This window comes from Armigeres subalbatus, chromosome 3, assembly GCF_024139115.2.
Source record: "Armigeres subalbatus isolate Guangzhou_Male chromosome 3, GZ_Asu_2, whole genome shotgun sequence".
In the NCBI taxonomy this organism is placed as follows: domain Eukaryota; kingdom Metazoa; phylum Arthropoda; class Insecta; order Diptera; family Culicidae; genus Armigeres; species Armigeres subalbatus.
The window spans coordinates 148816069-148835251 of NC_085141.1; the positions used below are offsets into that span (position 1 = coordinate 148816069).

At 41.5% G+C, this 19183-nt stretch overlaps 1 protein-coding gene across 2 annotated transcripts in view; it reads right to left on the minus strand.

The window, feature by feature from the left end:
• The window catches only part of LOC134226751 (uncharacterized), a 392985-nt gene extending 382235 nt beyond the window's left edge, over nucleotides 1–10750 (minus strand). The window contains exons 1-2 of one of the 2 annotated variants that reach the window (XM_062707720.1): nucleotides 10611–10750; nucleotides 8692–9219 (exon numbers count right to left, since the gene is read on the minus strand). In XM_062707720.1, the coding sequence (XP_062563704.1) occupies nucleotides 8692–8758 (67 nt within the window). In that variant the 5' untranslated portion in view covers nucleotides 8759–9219; nucleotides 10611–10750. Of the gene's footprint in view, nucleotides 1–8691; nucleotides 9279–10610 lie in introns of both variants that reach the window. The other variant, XM_062707721.1, reaches the window with a different exon arrangement.
• Nucleotides 10751–19183: the final 8433 nt, after the last annotated feature.

The window sequence follows — 19183 nt, forward strand, 5'->3', positions numbered from 1 at the left end:
CTGTACCAACGAGCGCTTCACTTTTTGGGTGCGCTTTCTGTACACCGGGCATTCTTGCAAACCATGGGGAGGATCCAAACCACAATAAGCACATTTTGTTGCTTGTTGTTGGCAGGCCTCCTCCTATGCTTCTCAAAACATTTGCCACAACGGGACTTGTTGTCGCAAAACTCGGCAGTGTGCCCCAGCTGTTTGCAGTTGGTACAATTGAATACCCTTGGCACAAAAAAGTCGCACCGGAAATAACATATTTTCAATGTCTACATATTTTGGGAGAATCGAACCGGCGAACGTCACCCGAAGCGAACCTGACTTAGAATACACTTTCTTACCATCTACCATGGCTGCTGAATGCAACTCTTTGCAATCCAGAATATCCACAGTAGATTGCAGGGCGTTCTTAATACGACCTTTTCCTGCAAGTACATCCTTGCAAGTCAGGCTCGCTGCGTTTATCACGCCTTCAATTTCGACCTCTCGCGAGGGGACATAAACTAAGTACTCAGTATTGTATGCCTTGTCTTTAGCAATATCATTTGCAATCTGATATGTAGATGCGGTTATGCGTAGTTTGTTCCGATTAATCTGATGAAAATCAGTTTTCGGAAAACGACGCGTCAAATCACGCTTGATGCCTAGAAAATCAAGGCTTTTCGCTTTCTGCCGGAAATAAACAACCCAGGGACCAGGTGATGTGGCCTGGTAAAATCGCGTGCGAACAACATTGTCTGTTGAAGGCAAATCGCCTTCACTCGCTTCGTCCATGTACGCAAAGAAAAACAAAACTTAAATAAATTTATTTAAGAAAAAAAAAACTTTTTTGGACCAGGCTAATGCCCACTCTTTCTGCACTGTCCGATTCTTTCTGTTTGAAAAAAAAGTGTAACCAACTCCACGCTGTGGAAACAGAACAGCGTGGAATGATGCCGTATGCAGACAATAGAATGCTGTTAGGTACTTAGCTTTGTTGTTGCTGCTTGTAGGTACCGGGTACGACGTCGTCGTTTGGGATGGATGATACTCCGTCACGGCACTGCAATGATCACCGGTTGGTGATTTACCAATTGCAGCCCGCTTCCTTCTGGCCGCCAGGAATTCACCTTGCGAAGAGTCCGGTGCCGTTTTTCGGCAGTAGCAAAATCGCGCGTTTAATTAAAGCGCACTTGGAAACGAAACTCTAATTCGCGTGAAGAGATGCAGATGTTCACGTCTGACTCAATCCGATGCGACACAGGGAATGAACGTAAATAGTTAAGAAGGGTGGCTGGTAAGTATGCAAGGTCTTTCCCTACTTTCAGAATTTATATGGACGGTTGTCCATGAAAGAAAAGGGGAGGTATTATATTGTCCAGAACCTCTCCAAATATAACGTGAAGAAGAGAATGAAACTGTGACATAATTAAAATATTCAAGGATCATAAAAATGGGATAAAGAGGACGATCAATGAAAAACGATTTTTCATCTTCGGTAACAACAGGTGGTTAGTTTATCAACTTTTCAGTTATAAGTTCAAGACCACAATAGAGCCTTTATTCTGTAAGACCGTTCGCAAGGAAAATATTCAAACTACACGAAAAACTTCTATTATATTAATATGAAGTGCCAAAGGCCAAATACTTACATTGTTATTACTCAAAAGAAGAAATGGTTCGATTAATCGAACCATTCATTTCATAGTACTGTTACAATAATTTCTATTGTAATTCTATTGCGATTGTTTATTAGGGATAGCATCGTTGTCGTCAGGTGTGCAATGTGCATCTGCTATATACCAACCTGCTTCTCTGTTAATTGTTCATCTTTGCTTCTAGCGTCAACTTTTTCACATCAAACATTGATATATCTCGTGGTATATTGTTTTTGTATTCAGGAGCAAGAGCCGGTGCTGTTTGGCAGGAAGCCATCAATTCAAACATCTATTCGGGATGGGAAAGTTTAGTAGTCTAGTCTGGCCTGCCTACCAACGTGTACTCCGTGCTGGCTCGTTTCGCTCTTCTGTTTCCTATAGTTCTGATCTCCATATACCTATCTACCTACATACATAGGTCGATCAGTCGCTCGGCTGCATTGAAAATCCATAAATAATTTTCCTCGCAGGATGGCACCATCTCTTTACCAGGTCCAGGCTGCGCTGTACAAGGTATACGGTCATAGAGTCTCGCTTGGAAATCATGTTTTGGTCGCGTCGAATTCCGTTGCATATGTTGTACCTATTTCTCAGGGAAAGGTAATCAATTTGGACAACGTTTGGTCGTCCTTCCATTCGTATACTGTATAGTCATACGTACTGGCGCTGGCGTTTCTGCTTTATTTGCCGATGATCAGACTTCCAGCCAAAAAAAGGATGCTTTTCTTCTTGGTACAAACAAACAAGCACGATTATGATTCATTGATTCGACGGTTGATGCAATGGTAGGGTCGAGATAAGTGCTGCATGAATTATGGAGAAAGTTTGGTCTGTCTTTGTTTGAAAACAAAGTTGATGGTCGTCAAAAAATTTCGATTAGAAGATAAATTAAACATGGTAAAAATAAAATAAAAATTCTAAGTTAATTTACGATTAAGGGGAACTGTTCTGTTTTCCATCTCACTGAACATATATTCATTTTATAGCAAAACAAAGAAATTCAGCACCAATCTCGTCGCTGTTTTATGCTGGCATGCGTGCTTAATGCTGACAAAAATTACAAAAATAAGAAACAAATCAAATTAACTTTTCATTGCTGAGTTTTTGATGGGATGAAAATGGGAGCTATAAAGATGAAGTGCCAGAAATCAGAGTACATATTGTTTTTCAACAAATACACTCATGTTATGATGTTTGTTACTGCCTCCCTTTTTATTTCAACTTTTCAGTTCAAGAATTGATTTTTCAATCTTCAATCAAAAGGAAACAAATTCTCCGTACACTAATTAATGATTTGAGTGTATTACTTCTACGTGAAGTTAAACAATTTACAGAACTGTGCAATAAAAATCCTATTCGACTAGATGCTGATGTCATATTAGAAATTTGAAAACAGTACTCGTCGATAGAACATCCTTCCGCACGCGATATCATATGAGCAAATCAAACCACCTTCCTTTTGCCAGTGGAGATATATCAGCTTCCACACCGATATTCTTCCCTCCCCCTTCAGACGGAAGTTTGGCAGAAGGAAGGTCGTGCGATATGTGCCATCACAAATATTGCCCTCCGCTCGCTTTCAAATCGACTTCTATAAAAACATTCTTCATGCCTGCCGTATCCTAACGGAACTATCAATTCTATACTTTCGCCTCTAATTCTATCATGAACATGTACGTATAAGTTTGGAAGATGATATTAGCATTTCCATATCATTGTAAATTCTCTGTGTTTAACCTGGATATTCCTCGACGGACAATCGGATTTGAAAACATATACTACTGATGAAGAAAGGATCTCCATGGGGTGACGCCTATAGGATCCTTATGGCTAAGACCAAAGGGGGCTCTTCACCCCCCGAACGGGCACCGGACCGGTTGGCGAGGATTATCGAAGTACTCTTCCCGTCCCGAGCCACAAGTCCCTGGCCTCCTCCTGCGCTGCAAGGCGCTGGGAGTGTGGCCGAAATGGTGGCTCCGGTGATGAACAAAGAGTTACTCACGGTGGCTGCGATGAACAAAGCTCCAGGGCCTGATGGAGCTCTAAACAGTGCACTCAAGGCAGCGATCATAGCGAACACGAACATGTTCAGGCAAGCTATGCAGATATGCCTGGATGAGTGTCGTTTCCCTGAGAGATGGAAAAGGCAGAAGTTGGTACTGCTGTCGAAGGCCGGGAAGCCTCCGGGCGACCCATCGGCGTACAGACCAATTTGCCTGATCGACACGATGGGTAAACTGCTCGAGAGGATCATCCTCAACAGGCTCGCCCCGTACGCAGAGGGTACGGATGGCCTGTCGAGTAACCAGTTTGGTGTTCGGAAGGGTAAGTCCACGGTGGACGCTATCAACTCAGTGCTAAAGACTGCAGAGGTAGCAATCCAACGGAAAAGGCGAGGAATTCGATACTGTGCGTTGGTGACACTGGACATGAAGAACGCATTCAATAGCGCAAGCTGAGATGCCATCGCGCTCTCGTTACACCGGCTTAGCCTGTCGGTGGGACTGTACCGGATCTTGGAAAGCTACTTCCTGAACCGTGTGCTGCTATACGAGACCGATGCCGGTCAGAAAAGTGTTCCCATTACCGCAGGAGTTTCGCAAGGGTCAATCCTGGGCCCGGTACTATGGAACCTGATGTATGATGGGGTTCTGAAGCTAAAGTTCCCTCCTGGTGTGAAGATCGTCGGCTTTGATGACGATGTAACCCTAGAGGTCTACGGGGAGTCAATCCCCGAAGTAGAACTAACCGCAGATGAGTGCGAGAGGCCTTGAACTCGTTCAACATAAGACAGAGGTGGTTATCGTCAGTAACCGTAAGTCGGCACAACATGTAGTTGTTCACGTGGGAGACGTCGAGATCACTTCAAAGCGGAGTCTGAAGATTCTTGGGGTCATCATAGACGACAAGCTTACCTTCGGTAGTCATGTCGAATATGCGTGCAAGAAGGCTTTGAGTGCTGTGGCGGCATTATCGAGGATGATGTCCAACAGCTCCAAGGTGTGCACCAGTAGACGTAGGCTACTGGCAGGCGTTGCCGCATCTATCCTTAGGTACGGCGGCCCGTCCTGGGCAAAAGCACTGGGGTTAACCAGTTACCTGCAGAAACTGGAGAGCACCTACCGCTTGATGTGTCTCAGAGTGATATCGGCCTACCGCACGGAATCGCACAACGCATCCTGCGTGATAGCGAGTATGATGCCAGTCGGGCTGGTCATCCGGGAAGACGAGGAGTGTTTGAGCTACGTGGCACCAGAGGAGCCCGCGAGCGTACCAGGGTGACTTCGGTTGCCAGATGGCAGCGCGAGTGGGAAAAGGAAGGTGGACTCGAAAGGTAGGTGGACCCATCGGCTGATTCCTAACATATCAAGCTGGGTGGGGAGACCCCATGGGGAAGTTCACTTCCATCTGACACAATTCCTGTCAGGCCATGGCAGTTTCCACACCACAGGTTTGGGCAGTACCACCACAGGTTTGGGCACGCGGAGGTCCCCGTCTACCCTGACTGCCCAGGTGTTGACGAAACTGCAGAGCACATACTGTTCGTATGTCATCGCTTCGACGTCGAAAGAAGAGCAATCCTAGACGTTTGCGGCCGGGACACAACTCCGGATAACCTTATCCAGAGGATGTGTCAAGCGGTGGAGAAGTGGAACGCAGTCTCGACTGCAACCACTCAGATTGCCTGCAGCTTGCAGAGAATCTGGCGCGCCGAGTAGCAATCGACAAGCAGTACTAACTTGTGATTGGTTAGTTAGAGCGAAAAGTGCCGAACGCGGAGAAGTGTGTGAATGGTCTGCCCATGCAGAGGTAATGGCGCAGCGGGTGGCAACCGACATCGTTACCTCGAAGCATGGCAGAAGTGTGAATGAATAGGTGTATGCATGGACTGCACACGCCGTGCTGGGAGTAGCGCAGGAATGTTGGTTCCTATGACTACTGATACCCCGCGGCGTGGCAGAGGAGTGTGGGTGAGCATCCAAGTCAGTCTCACATGGTATGAAAGGAATGAGCACACAAATTAGTCTCACACGGTATGTTTGAGTTTACCTAGTCTCAAACGGTATGAGCGAGGTGAGCACCCAAGTCAGACTCACATGGTATGTCAGAAGTGGGAACCTAAGCAAAATGTCCTACAAGGGATGTCAGAGCGAGAGTTAGGTCGAATGACTAGAGTAGTATGTGTTAGCGCGAACTGAATGAAAGAGGTGAGCATCCAAGTCAGACTCACATGGCATGATAAAGGTGGGCATTTAAGTCAGACCCACATGGCATAAGAATGGTGAGCAAGTTTGGAGCAGACACAAAAACGGGAGAGACAGTCTCCAGGGGATGAGCTCCCTGGGGGCCACTCCAAAACGCGGAGGGTTACTACCCCGAACAAGGGTAGTGGGGCTGGGAAGCTGAACCCCGGCCAGGTACCTCCAAAACCGGGGGAAGAAGGACCTGGAAAGGTCCGTCCACCCAGGAAAGACGGTGGTAATGGGTTACGGCAGGCTGAAAGCTCTCAGCCGCACTAGACCAGGGAAATAGAGGGGGATGACGCCTCCTGGACCCTGGTCAAGAACAAGAGGAAATCGAAGACGTCAAGGGCCGAAAAGAAGGCCCAGGCGAAGTAGGCGGGTAGCAAGAAGTCTAGGGTAGGCGCCAATCGCTCCAGGGGCGATGTCCTAATCATCAAGACGGACGAGGCTAAGTACTCGGACGTCTTGAAGGCGATGAGGAGTGACGTCAAGCTCGGTGAACTCGGCGCCGACGTACGTCGAATAAGACGTACCCGGATGGGCGAGATGATCCTCGAGCTGAAGCGGGGCGTCTCGCAAAAGGGCGCCGCCTACAAGAGGTTGGCGGAGGAAGTCCTTGGCGAGACGGTCAAGGTGAGGGCACTCACTACGGAGGTGAATCTAAGGGTTAAAGACCTGGACCAGATCACCGAAGTCGAAGAGCTCGTCACGACACTGTGGCGACAGTGTGAAATGGAGACGCCCACCGCAGCCGTTCGGCTACGGAAAGGTCCGGCAGGGACGCAGGTAGCATTGGTTCGGCTATCTGCAGCGGACGCCTCCAAGGTAGTCAAGTTAGGGAGCGTCAAGGTGGGATGGTCAGTGTGCCCTGTGGGCATATACGAGCAACCCGAAGTTTGCTTCAAGTGCCTGGAACCGGGGCACAAGCAATGGGACTGCAAAGGCCCTGACAGAAGCAATCTCTGCCGACGCTGCGGATTGGAGGGACATAAGGCACAATGCTGCACGAACCCTCCCAATTGTTTGATTTGTTCCAGCAAAGCTGTGAACAGCAAGCACCCCATGAGGGGTTCGATGTGCCCGGTGTTTAAGCGTGCTGCAAAATCACAGTGCAGGTACCGCAGCTGGCTTGCTCGGCCTCACCCGAGTGTTTGGTGTGCGCAGGTTTAGAGGAAACGGCGGAACACGTGTTGTTCGTGTGCCCACGTTTTCGCGCAATGCGTGACCACATGCTTGCCACATGTGGTCTGGACACTACCCGGGACAACCTAGTTCGGAGGATGTGTAAAAATGAAGTTGGCTGGAACGCCGTTTTATCGGCTATCGCCCAAATCGTCTCGGAGCTACACAGAAGGTGGCGCGTGGATTCAAGGATGGCTAGTTCAGGCGCAAATAAGAGGTGGTCCAAGGGATCGGAGTCGGCTTCATGGATCATACCGGTGGTCATGCTCTGTGGTCGAACTCGATCCTTTTATCGACCAAGTGGCCGCGCGAAGGACAACATGGTATCGTCGCTTTCGCGGCGTCGGTCAACCGGGCGGGTTCCGAGCCCGAGGACGGAAAGGGGTCCTCGTCAAGGCTGGGGCAGGCGAAGGCACCGCGTCGGCAAGTCCCTCTGTGTGTTGGCGAATAGACCCTGTCGCAGAGAGGTCAATTTGGGGTGCACGCGGCATCATCATTCTTGATACAAGTCGTGCAGAGGGAAGCAGGCGCGAAGTCGACCCTTCCCACATTCCGAGGACATAGGGGGTGGTAAGGCCACCTGAAAAGCCGGCTATGCGCTGGCACGATACCATGGTGTTCTTCTGAAAAAGCGAGTCACGATGTTCGATGCTGCAAGGACACGCAGCTAACCTAAAAAAACACAGACATCACCTCAACTCGTCAAACTGAGTCGATTGGTATAAAACACTATGGGTCTCCGTGCCTTCTGTAAAAAGTTTGTTTTTGGAGCGAACATATAGCCTTTACGTACTTTGCATACGAGAAAGGCAAAACATTCTGCACGTACTGATTTCTATTCTCAAATGTAAGTTCATTGGATAAATAGTCCCCTCTACATGGTTCCATATTGGAAAACGTTTGACGTATGAACAATACAGGCCTTAAAGTGGCACTAATGTAGCTGTTCCATTGCACTTAACGAAAAACAACTTTGCATACGAGAAAGGCAAAACATTCTGCACGTACTGATTTCTATTCTCAAATGTAAGTTCATTGGATAAATAGTCCCCTCTACATGGTTCCATATTGGAAAACGTTTGACATATGAACAATACAGGCCTTAAAGTGGCACTAATGGAGCTGTTCCATTGCACTTAACGAAAAACAACATTGTGCATTCAAAATGCTATTATAAGACTAAGCCTCTCATGATTGCTATGAGAATGCTTATTTTGAACAGCCAGGTTTTCGAAATGCTTATTTACAGCATGGAGCATTTGCAATGCCAGTATAATGCTACTATAGTGCTTACTCTAATGCTTATTGGTTACCTGGGTAGGCATGAGACATTAAATATTAGTATATTCTAGGTAGGTAGATACATCACATTTTCTCCCCATACGCGCAAAATCACACCCTTCGTTTGCACAGCCGACATCAAACAACAGGGTAAATGAGAGCACTTTACACATTCATTCAATCATTGCAATACTTAAACTCTACAGCTCTCAGTAGACCTATATTCAATGGCGCAAAACGGCCCATTAACCCGATAAGTGCGAGACCGCAGGCGGAGGGGATGGAATAAATAATTAATCAATTGAAAAGCATATCAGCTTTACTTCCGGAAATCGGACACGTGCCGCCCCACTTACCGAGTAGTAGAATTGACATAAGCATGACGCTGATCCTCAGGTTCGTTCTTTGCATCTCAAGCGGCATCTAGGAGGCTTCCTTCTATGAAACACTCTCTGCTTAAACTAATGATGAAGTGGAATCTTTCGCCTTCTCCGCAGCACACGATAATGATGTGATAATACAATTGAATTCTGCTATTTCCTGCTGAACTAACTTTTACATCATGCTGCGTCTCAATGAGCAGAGGAGCAACACTTCAAATCCTTGAGAGCTTGCTTGCCACCAACAAATTGTTATTATTCGATTTATACTGGGAAAAACACTCTTCGTTATCTTCCTTTCCAAAGCCGGGCACAAATTTTTAGATGAATCACTAGCTAGACACTCTGACGTTGACACACTACTAAATTGGAATTCTTAGTCTAGCTTCGATACCAACTTCAGCTTTAACTTTCGATCTGCTTTCAAAATGCGATGAATTGCTATGCTAATGATTGCTACTCACTTTCTTCAACACTTCACTATGACGGCTGGTCTGGGATTTGCTGTTGGGTGGTGAAGTGAGAACTTGGATTTGGAAAATATTCATGCCTGGCGTTACCCACTATAATTTCAAATGCAAGTAGGGATTGAGAAATAGTTTTTTCGCTGATTACTTATACGTAGGAAATAGGTACTAAAGTAATTTCCATAAAAGTACCTCTACATATGAATTCAAGGAAGTGACATTTTGCGCATAGGTATTTTACACAATTTTTAGGTAAAAAATAACATAAGACTTTCCATTAAAATGTAACTTTTCGTGGGCAAATTAGCCGAACAAACTTTGGATTTCGAATTTGATTGTTCTTATAGCCTTTATGTGCAGTGTACAAAAAAGACAAAATGAACGATCATATATAGTGTGCGTTATTTGTAGATTGAATTACATTCCGAAAATTTTACTTCATCATTATCGTATTATTTACCGTTAAAAAAAATAATTTACGAATCTGGTGCAAACATATATACTAAAAATCTGATTAACTCAGCAGTAGTATACGCAACTCAACAAAACACCAAGTCAAGCGCAACATGTCATGGTTCTTTAAATCACACAACATATTACAGATTCGTTACAATATAAGAAAATAATTTTCTAAATATTATTGTGAAATTAAATTGAATTGAATGACATTTTCTACTGAACAAAGCGAAATTTTCACATTTTGCACACAGCGTTGTTGAAAACTAAAAAATGCCAAAATCCATGATTTAATCTTCCACTCTAAGGATTTATAACTGGCTGCATTGTTGACTGTTATGATGAAAATCACTTATTTGATTGTTTGCTTTCTCTTACATACAATTTTGAATTTCTAAACCATTTTAGTTATTCAAACACGGTTATCTTCTATCCAAACTTAGCGCACTGTCACTACTTCAGCCAAAAAATTTAAACTGCCCTTGAAATTATAAAATATGCAAAACCGTACTGGTAATTGTCATTACTGGGCAATCAGCCCACTTGACATCTCACTCACAACTTCAAGATCAGAAATCACACTTAATACTTTTCGTTACCGTACTGTTCTCTAAAGAACATCACGGAAACAAAAATACCTCCTGCCAATCAAGGATTATTTATTCACAAATCAATTCCGCTTCTTCGACGCCGGATTTTGCTCCTACAAACATCTCTGAATTTTTCTCTCAGTATCACTCACTTTTCTCTTTTATTATCACACCTGTAATCAAACGCCAATGAATTGCACTAATTCCAGTGGACCAACCGGGTGTTTGCTTAACTAGAATCCCCCAGCCTCAGCCAGTTGATTGCATTCATCGCACAACGGCCAACTAGAAACGGTCGTTTCTATTTTCAACGCTAACAAAAATTGCTTGAATTAAATACAGCATTCAACAATAAACCGCCTCGAGAGCACCCGCCAATCACCTTCACAAAATAGATACCGTCTCACGCGCGATTTAGGTTGTTCAATTCAACTTCGACACGCAAACCACATCGAAGCATACGCGAAGAAACGATAAAAGAGCACACGTTACACGTCCACGCCAAATGCCGGCTATGATTCTACTGCTGGCTGGAACGGAGCTGTAGTCACTCGTATCGGAGCAGCGTGGCTACATCTCAGTCATTACGATCCGCCGCGAGAGAAATTCAAACTGATAGTGCGGACCTCGAGACACGGGCGCGCGCTGGCTGTATTCTCCATACGCTTCAATATTCGACAGACTTCCAGTTCCAGCAAAAGGTCCAGTCCACGCGCGTAATGTGCTAAACATATGTTTTGAACAGGATATCGCTCACCATAGCACTATAGCTCGAAGCTAAGAGCTAGGAGAAGAGAGCTTATGTGAAACTCTCACAAGAGTAGAAGGTAAGAATCACGCTAAAAGTTGCACGCTCAACTCGTATAAATGTTAATTATAGACAAATATGAACATTATTTAGTAAGAATAATAATAATACAACTTTTATAATACTTCCTTCAATTTATAGTTACAAAACATAACAAAGCTTAACATAACTGTGGTGATGAATTCGTAAATAGCTCCAGAACTTTTAAAATTGAGCTAACGCAAGACCACGAAGCGAATATTACCTGGAACGCAAGACCACGAACCGAATATTACCTGGAATTTTAGCGTTAATTAGTTAATTAGATTTTTGTTATATATATTCTCGCTTAACTTTTCAAAAGGTCCTAAGTAACATTTTTTTCATGAATTAATTTGAGTACTGCAATCAAAAGCTTTCATATTGGTCTGTTCATTGCGCTATTCAAATTAATTCATGAAAAAAATGTTACTTAGGACCCTTTGAAAAGTTAAGCGAGTATTATTTTATTACATCTTGGGGGTCGTCCAGAAACCACGTGGTCATATATGGGGGGAGGGGGGTGCGGTGGAAAATGGCCACGATAAGCCACATGGGGGGAGGGGGTGTTGCTCTCGAACCACGTGGTTTTTTTACACGAAAAACTTTTGGTGAATAACAATAGCGGTGTAAAAAATATAAATCATTAAAATTTAATGATTTAATCATTAAACGCAAAGCGCATCTTAGGGCCGATGCCCACGTAGCTTTTTTTCAACTCAGCGTTGAAAATACGTAGGTGTGCATCGAGAAAAACCGGTAACGCAGCGGTTAAAAAAATCAGAACAGTCCCGTGAGAAATACGTTTGAAAAAAATTTTCATATTTTATTTTTTTTTACATTCTAATGAATTTCTTCGACAAGTTCTTTCGAATCTTCACCAGAAATTCTTCTTCATTTCCAAAAGAAGTTTTTCGAACATTTTAAGGAGTGCACTTCAAAATGTTGTCTCCAGTTAGCTTTGCGAGCAAAGGCGTAGGATTACTAATCCGGAGATGACAAGTTCGATTCTCATTCCTGACTAGGATGTTTTCGGGTGGGAAACATTCTCGACACCCTATGTATAGTGTATCCATCGTACTAGCTACACAAGATATATAATCGTCTACTAAGTTGAAAAGCAGACCAACTTCCAGTCATAGAAGAAAAAGAAGACTTCTAAATTTTTCAAGAAAAAATCTTCTGAATTTCCGAAAAATATTAAACAGCCAATGCCACATGAAACACTTTGATATTTCCATTGATTTTGTGTTTTTGGATTTTTTTTTCAAATTTGGAATTTTGAAATGAAAATTTTTCGAAATACTTTTTTACGCGATTTGTGAATTCTATCACATTTTTTTAAATTTTCAAATATTTTTTTATTCGAGGCATTATTTAGAAATTCTTTGGATTTGCAAATAATAAATTTTTAGGTTCATGTTTTTTTTAATTTGCACCATAAATTCTTCCAAAATTTCATCGGGAATTCATTCTTCTTCGGGAACTCATTTTGATTTCTTTGTTCATTTTCATTTATTTAGTTAACATCTAAACAGATAACACTGAATCAACAATTTGACGCCACAATGCACGGTTCGAGGCCGCATCTCTCCATCCTCGGATACGCCCCACGCTCGCCAAGTCGTTCTGCACCTGGTCTGCCCATCTCGCTCGCTGCGCTCCACGCCGTCTCGTACCTGCCGGATCGGAAGCGAACACCATCTTTGCAGGGTTGCCGTCCGGCATTCTTGCAACATGTCCTGCCCATCGTACCCTTCCGGCTTTAGCTACCTTCTGGATACTGGGTTCGCCGTAGAGTTGGGCGAGCTCATGGTTCATTCTTCGCCGCCACACACCGTCTTCTTGCACACCGCCAAAGATGGTCCTAAGCACCCGTCTCTCGAATACTCCGAGTGCTTGCAAGTCCTCCTCGAGCATTGTCCATGTTTCATGTCCGTAGAGGACTACCGGTCTTATTAACGTCTTGTACATGACGCATTTGGTGCGGTGGCGAATCTTTTTCGACCGCAGTTTCTTCTGGAGCCCGTAGTAGGCCCGACTTCCACAGATGATGCGCCTTCGTATTTCACGACTAACGTTGTTGTCAGCCGTTAGCAAGGATCCGAGGTAGACGAATTCCTCGACCACCTCGAAGGTATCCCCGTCTATCGTAACACTGCTTCCCAGGCGGGCCCTGTCGCGCTCGGTTCCGCCCACAAGCATGTACTTTGTCTTTGACGCATTCACCACCAGTCCAACTTTTGTTGCTTCACGTTTCAGGCGGGTGTACAGTTCTGCCACCTTTGCAAATGTTCGGCCGACAATGTCCATGTCATCCGCGAAGCAAATAAATTGACTGGATCTGTTGAAAATCGTACCCCGGCTGTTACACCCGGCTCTCCGCATGACACCTTCTAGCGCAATGTTGAACAACAGGCACGAAAGTCCATCACCTTGTCTTAGTCCCCGGCGCGATTCGAACGAACTGGAGTGTTCGCCCGAAATCTTCACACAGTTTTGCACACCATCCACCGTTGCTCTGATCAGTCTGGTAAGCTTCCCAGGGAAGCTGTTCTCGTCCATAATTTTCCATAGCTCTACGCGGTCTATACTGTCGTATGCCGCCTTGAAATCAACGAACAGATGGTGCGTTGGGACCTGGTATTCACGGCATTTTTGAAGGATTTGCCGTACAGTAAAGATCTGGTCCGTTGTCGAGCGGCCGTCAACGAAGCCGGCTTGATAACTTCCCACGAACTCGTTCACTAATGGTGACAGACGACGGAAGATGATCTGGGATATCACTTTGTAGGCGGCATTAAGGATGGATGATTTCTTTGTAGGTTCAGCTAAACATTGCTTTAAATCTTTACCATGCAAAGATGCACAGGAAATGATTTAGAAATTTCAAGGAATTTTCACATCAGAAAATCTTTTAAAATTTGATTTAATTTTTTAAGGAATTCCTACTGGAAATGCTTCGAAAGTACAACCTTCACAAGTACTACAAAAGTACATTTTATTCGTTATTTCCACTTGTAAAAACATCAGAATTTCCTCGGGAAATTCATTAGTGGTGTTTCAGATGAACTTTTTTCAATTTTTTACTGGAAAGTCTTAGGAATTTCCATCGGAAATATTTTGACATATTCCGAAGAAATTTAAAAAAACTGCTGAAAATGTCTAAGAATTTCTTTTGGAAAACGAAAAAAAAATCCATTGGAAATTTAGAAGAATTTACTTTGAAGATTCATTAAAGTTGCCCAGGATTTTGAAAAAATATCTTTAGAGATTCTGTAAAAAAAGTAAGCTGAATTTTTTTTTCTAATTTATACTGGAAATGCTTCGGAATTTGATGTTTATGGGAATTTTCATTGTAAATATGCATTTCGGATCCTTCTACGGATTCTTCTATAGTTATTCAAAATTTCTACCGAACATTTTTCGGAACTCTTCCACAGAATTTCGCAAAAGAATGTCGTTGGAGTTCTAAAGATTTTTCCGTGGTGACTCCGAAAAATATCTTATCAAAATTAAAAAAAAGGGTTTCCCTTGCAACTCCAGAATAATTATACTTGAAAATTAGGAAGATCTTGGAATTTAAAATAATTTCAAGCAATAAATGTAGGCAATAATTTAGGCTTAAGAAGCCTAGTTTTTATGATATTGAATAATTAGGATAATTGATCGAAAAATTTAATAATGCACCTAAATGTTCTAAATGCACAAAATTCTAGTAGTGCGTATGAAAAAGGTTATGACATAGAGAAGCTTGCATTTAAAAAATCAACATGAAATTCTAAATAAAATGCTTTTTAAATTCATAAAAGGGTCTTAAAACTAAGGAGATTCTTGCGATATGAAAAAAAGTGGCAGTGTTCCAGAAAAAAACACTCCAAGTCCTAAAACAATCTAGGTTAAAAAATAGTGTTTTAATAAATTGAATTCCAAAACAAATCTCAACCCTTTCAGGACGAATGGGTCATATGTGCCCAGCGTTTTAGATTGTCTATAAAATCACAAAAGAGAGCTAGGCCACCATTTTCTTCAGTAAAATTGTTCATCTAGATATTGGCTTTACATTAAAAATATGGGAGCTCAAATTTGACTGACCCTGAAAACTCAGATATCCGAAACCTTGGGAAGATTTCGATTCTAAGAGCATGCAAATGAAGTTGAAATGTTCGAATCATTCTGAACACTCAGATAAGTTGGGTCATACTGAACGTTAAGCCAGTGATTAATATTCAGGAATACGAGATGCTCAAGGTACTCCAAAATGCTCTCAAGTTCAGCCCACGATATCTACCAGAACAATCAAGACATTTGCAATGTCCTCATCATCGGTATATATCCAATCCGATGAAATAAGCATATGATCATAATTTCCAATAACATGAGATCCAAGAGACAAGGTACCCAAAATTATCTTGAGCCAACATCAAGTTGCACAATGACTATGAGGTTTGTTCGCAAACTTTTTTTGTAGGGCCTTAGAAGCACTGGGTTCACGGACTTGAATGATTAAGTAGTTCAAACATTACGACTTCCAGGACGTTTTGTATAACCTAAAAAGTCTGTAGTAGCTTGTATAAGTAATAATTGAATTCATATCAACCCAATGGACCTACTGGGATATTATATCATACATAGTTCATCCTAAGTTGGTTAATTGGATGAATCAAATGATCCGAACTCCAAAATAATAATTGGTCTATAATACATTCATTCTTCTATGAGTCGCTTATGAAAGGACCATTGACTGAAGCATATTCGAGATGTGGAATAGAAGTTCCTTTCAAAATTATTCGAAAGAACCATCTGAGTGACCAAGAAAATATTTTTAGTATGGCATCATTGGCTTCCACGAGTCGATATCACAATATAATTTCAATGAAGAATTAGAAATTTTGAGAGATGAGCTAGCTCTGGATTGAAAATCTCTTTAATAGAGAAAAAATAGAAATTTTCCATAATAAAATAGGAAATTGCCAATAAAGAAATCAGGGTATGAGTATTAAATAAATATAGAATTACTACAAATAATGCAAAATTTCCATAAACAGTTGAAAATTTTCCACAAAACAATAATAAATTAGTACTTGGAAAAGCAAAAATTGCAATTATGAAATAAGAATTTTCCATAAAGAAATCAAAATGTTTCACGAAAAAAAAATACAAAATTTTCGTGAATAAATCAATATTGGCAATAAACAATTACAAAACTTTTATTTTGCGGAAAATATAATAATTATTTATTTCTAATATTGATTTATTTATGGAATGTTTGTATTTTTTCCGTGGAAAATTTTGATTTCTTTATGAAAAATTCTTTTTTTTTTATATTTGCAATTTTTGGTTTTAAAAGTGTTAATTTATATTTGTTTTGCGGAAAATTCTTAATTGTTTATGGAAATTTTGCATTATTTGTAAAAAAAATTAATGGCAAGATCGAGTGAAGAACCCTAAATATGTACGTTAAATCTTGTTTACATCATCCTGACTGTAGATTTAAAATGAAAACTTGCATTTTAAGCGAAAACTTCAATTAACAATCAACTATAATTCAGGCAAACGAATATAAAGGATATTTTGTTACGGTTCTGATTAGAATCAAATAATCTTGGCATACTGAAGAGAGTTTTGAGGTTCTGAATAAAACTTGTATGCCCTGAGAAAAACCTATTAATATTGGAAGGTAAACTAATTTGATGATTCTGAAAACAATACTGGAATTTCTACTCAAAAGAAACAACAGTAGGAGGTTTTATTTGCATCTCTAAGATTACATATTAACTTTGTGATTCTCTGATAAAATTTTGTTGTAAGAGTTCAGTTCAGATGCTTCGCTTTGGTTAATATTTAAAGAATTTTCAGAACCTCCAGAGCTACGGAAGGTCCCAAATACTTTTAGGAATGTAAAGCGATATTTAGTGATGAACTTTATAATTTATAATTTTTCTCGAAATTTTTATAACATATTCGAGTCCACATTTTTTTGTATCCTCCTGATGCATCGAAGGTGTGCGAGTTCTAGATATCATAATACCCGATACACATTACAACATGATAATATCATCAAAATTTTCGAATTCATGAAAATTTATAATTTCTATGCTGGGTTTAGTTTGATTTTGAATCAATTGAAATTGTCCATCTTCAAAATTGATCGGATTAACCATATGTTTTAGTTACATATGGTCCTTTTTTTATTTTTTGTACTTTAAAAAAACACGTGGTTAAAGGGGAGGGGGAAGGGGGGGGTCCGTCAAATGACCACGATAAGCCACATGGGGGGAGGGGGGTGAAATTCTTCAAAAATATGACCACGTGGTTTCTGGATGGCCCCTTGGTTGGTCACTTGGCTCTTCATCTTTGTTTTGATATTTATTTTATATGAATAGTATGAAAATGTAATTAAAAAAGTTTAACTATTCGATCATGGTAACCTTAACGATGCATTGGTTAATTTTGCACATTTGATAACCTAACTACTATGTACTCTAATATCCACAATATACACACTTAATTTTTTTTACCGGGGTCGGTTATCAGATTACCGAAATCTCAACAGCTGAGCTCTCGGTAGTCAGCTCGGTAAACTACGGTAAAATAATACCGAGCATACCGGTAATTTCCAAGACAATTCTCGTGTCAAAAAATCAGTTTTACAGATGTCTCAGTACTTTTCTAACAGTAATTCGGTATTTTTTTACGGTACATTTGTAAAAATATTCGAAATGTTTGTAATTTTTTTTTATTTCAGTCGTAATTATTAAAAACAAAACTGATGAATTAAATATATTTTTATTATTCATTTGGAATAACTCAATGCGCACATTATTTTGTTCGTTTTTACCAAGGGGGACGACCAACGCTTGCACATTTCGGGAGATATTTTTCGTGGGAAATCGCGCAAATCCCACTTTATTGAAAATAAAATCAGATTCTTTGGGAACAAAAAAGGCAAAAAACTAAAAGTAATACGGAATGTTTTCATCGTAAAAATAGGCAGTAAACAATGAGAGTAGATGCCACGTGTAGATGAAAAGCTGGAAGATCTCCGAGCGTCCTTTCTCGTCAGTTATGCCACCTCGAGGAAAATTCATCTAAGAGGAATTTGCTGAAAAAGTAATGTAAAACTAAGTTTATCCAACAAAGCTTAATTATATTACTTACAAGATACAGCACAACACCTAATTTGTTTGATTTTTTCTGCTCTGCTCAATTTCAAACACGAAAAGATTTTAAAAAATGGCGCTATCTCGTGCATCACGCAAGCCTACTAGCGTAATGGGCCAAACACAATTGATACGTTTGCGTGCGTTTTGACAGTTTTCCCATGGAAAAACTGTCAAAACGCACGCAAACGTACCAATTGTGTTTGGCCCATAACTGAGGACTCGGTTTTAAATGTACCGACATTGGTAAAATGATTTACAGAACACGGTTAAAAATATAGAAGTATCTACGACAACCGGGGAGCTCGGTGGTTAACATTTTTGACATTTCTTTCTACAGAGCGATCGGTGAACAATATTACATATGTCAGTAATTTTCCGACCGTTAGCCGAGCTTCCGGTAAAAAATATTTTTTACAGGATAAAATCAGTAAAAAAAATTACCGAGCTGCAATTATGAATTTAAGTGTGTACATTTGATAACCTAAATTGGAACCAGCTTATTGTTCCGAAGCTAAGTAACGTGCCCTGAGCCGATCTTTACACTCACCAAAGCGTTCATTTAATTACCCAATTCCTGAGGGTAGGCTCTGATATAGGGTGTAAATGGAAATTTCAAGATTGAGGTCTGTCACGGGGGTCTCCAGTAGCCTTGGGAGCATAGGCGTAGGATTGCCAATCCGGAGATGACGGGTTCGATTCTCGGTCCGCTCTAGGATGTTTTCGGGTGGGAATAGTGTATCATTGTACTTGCCACACAAGATACATACGGTGGGCAGTGTAGTTCGCCTCCGCACGGTACCCACTGGGAACGATGGTCGGTCAACACTAGTTGACGTGACCAGGCGGCTAAATGAGCTACATTGCGCATTGAGGCTGACGCCAGTAAGGTCTCAATTATGGTTCTGGCAGGCACGTCAAGGCTATGTGTATTGTGTATGGTATATTGTAATATTGTGAAGTGAG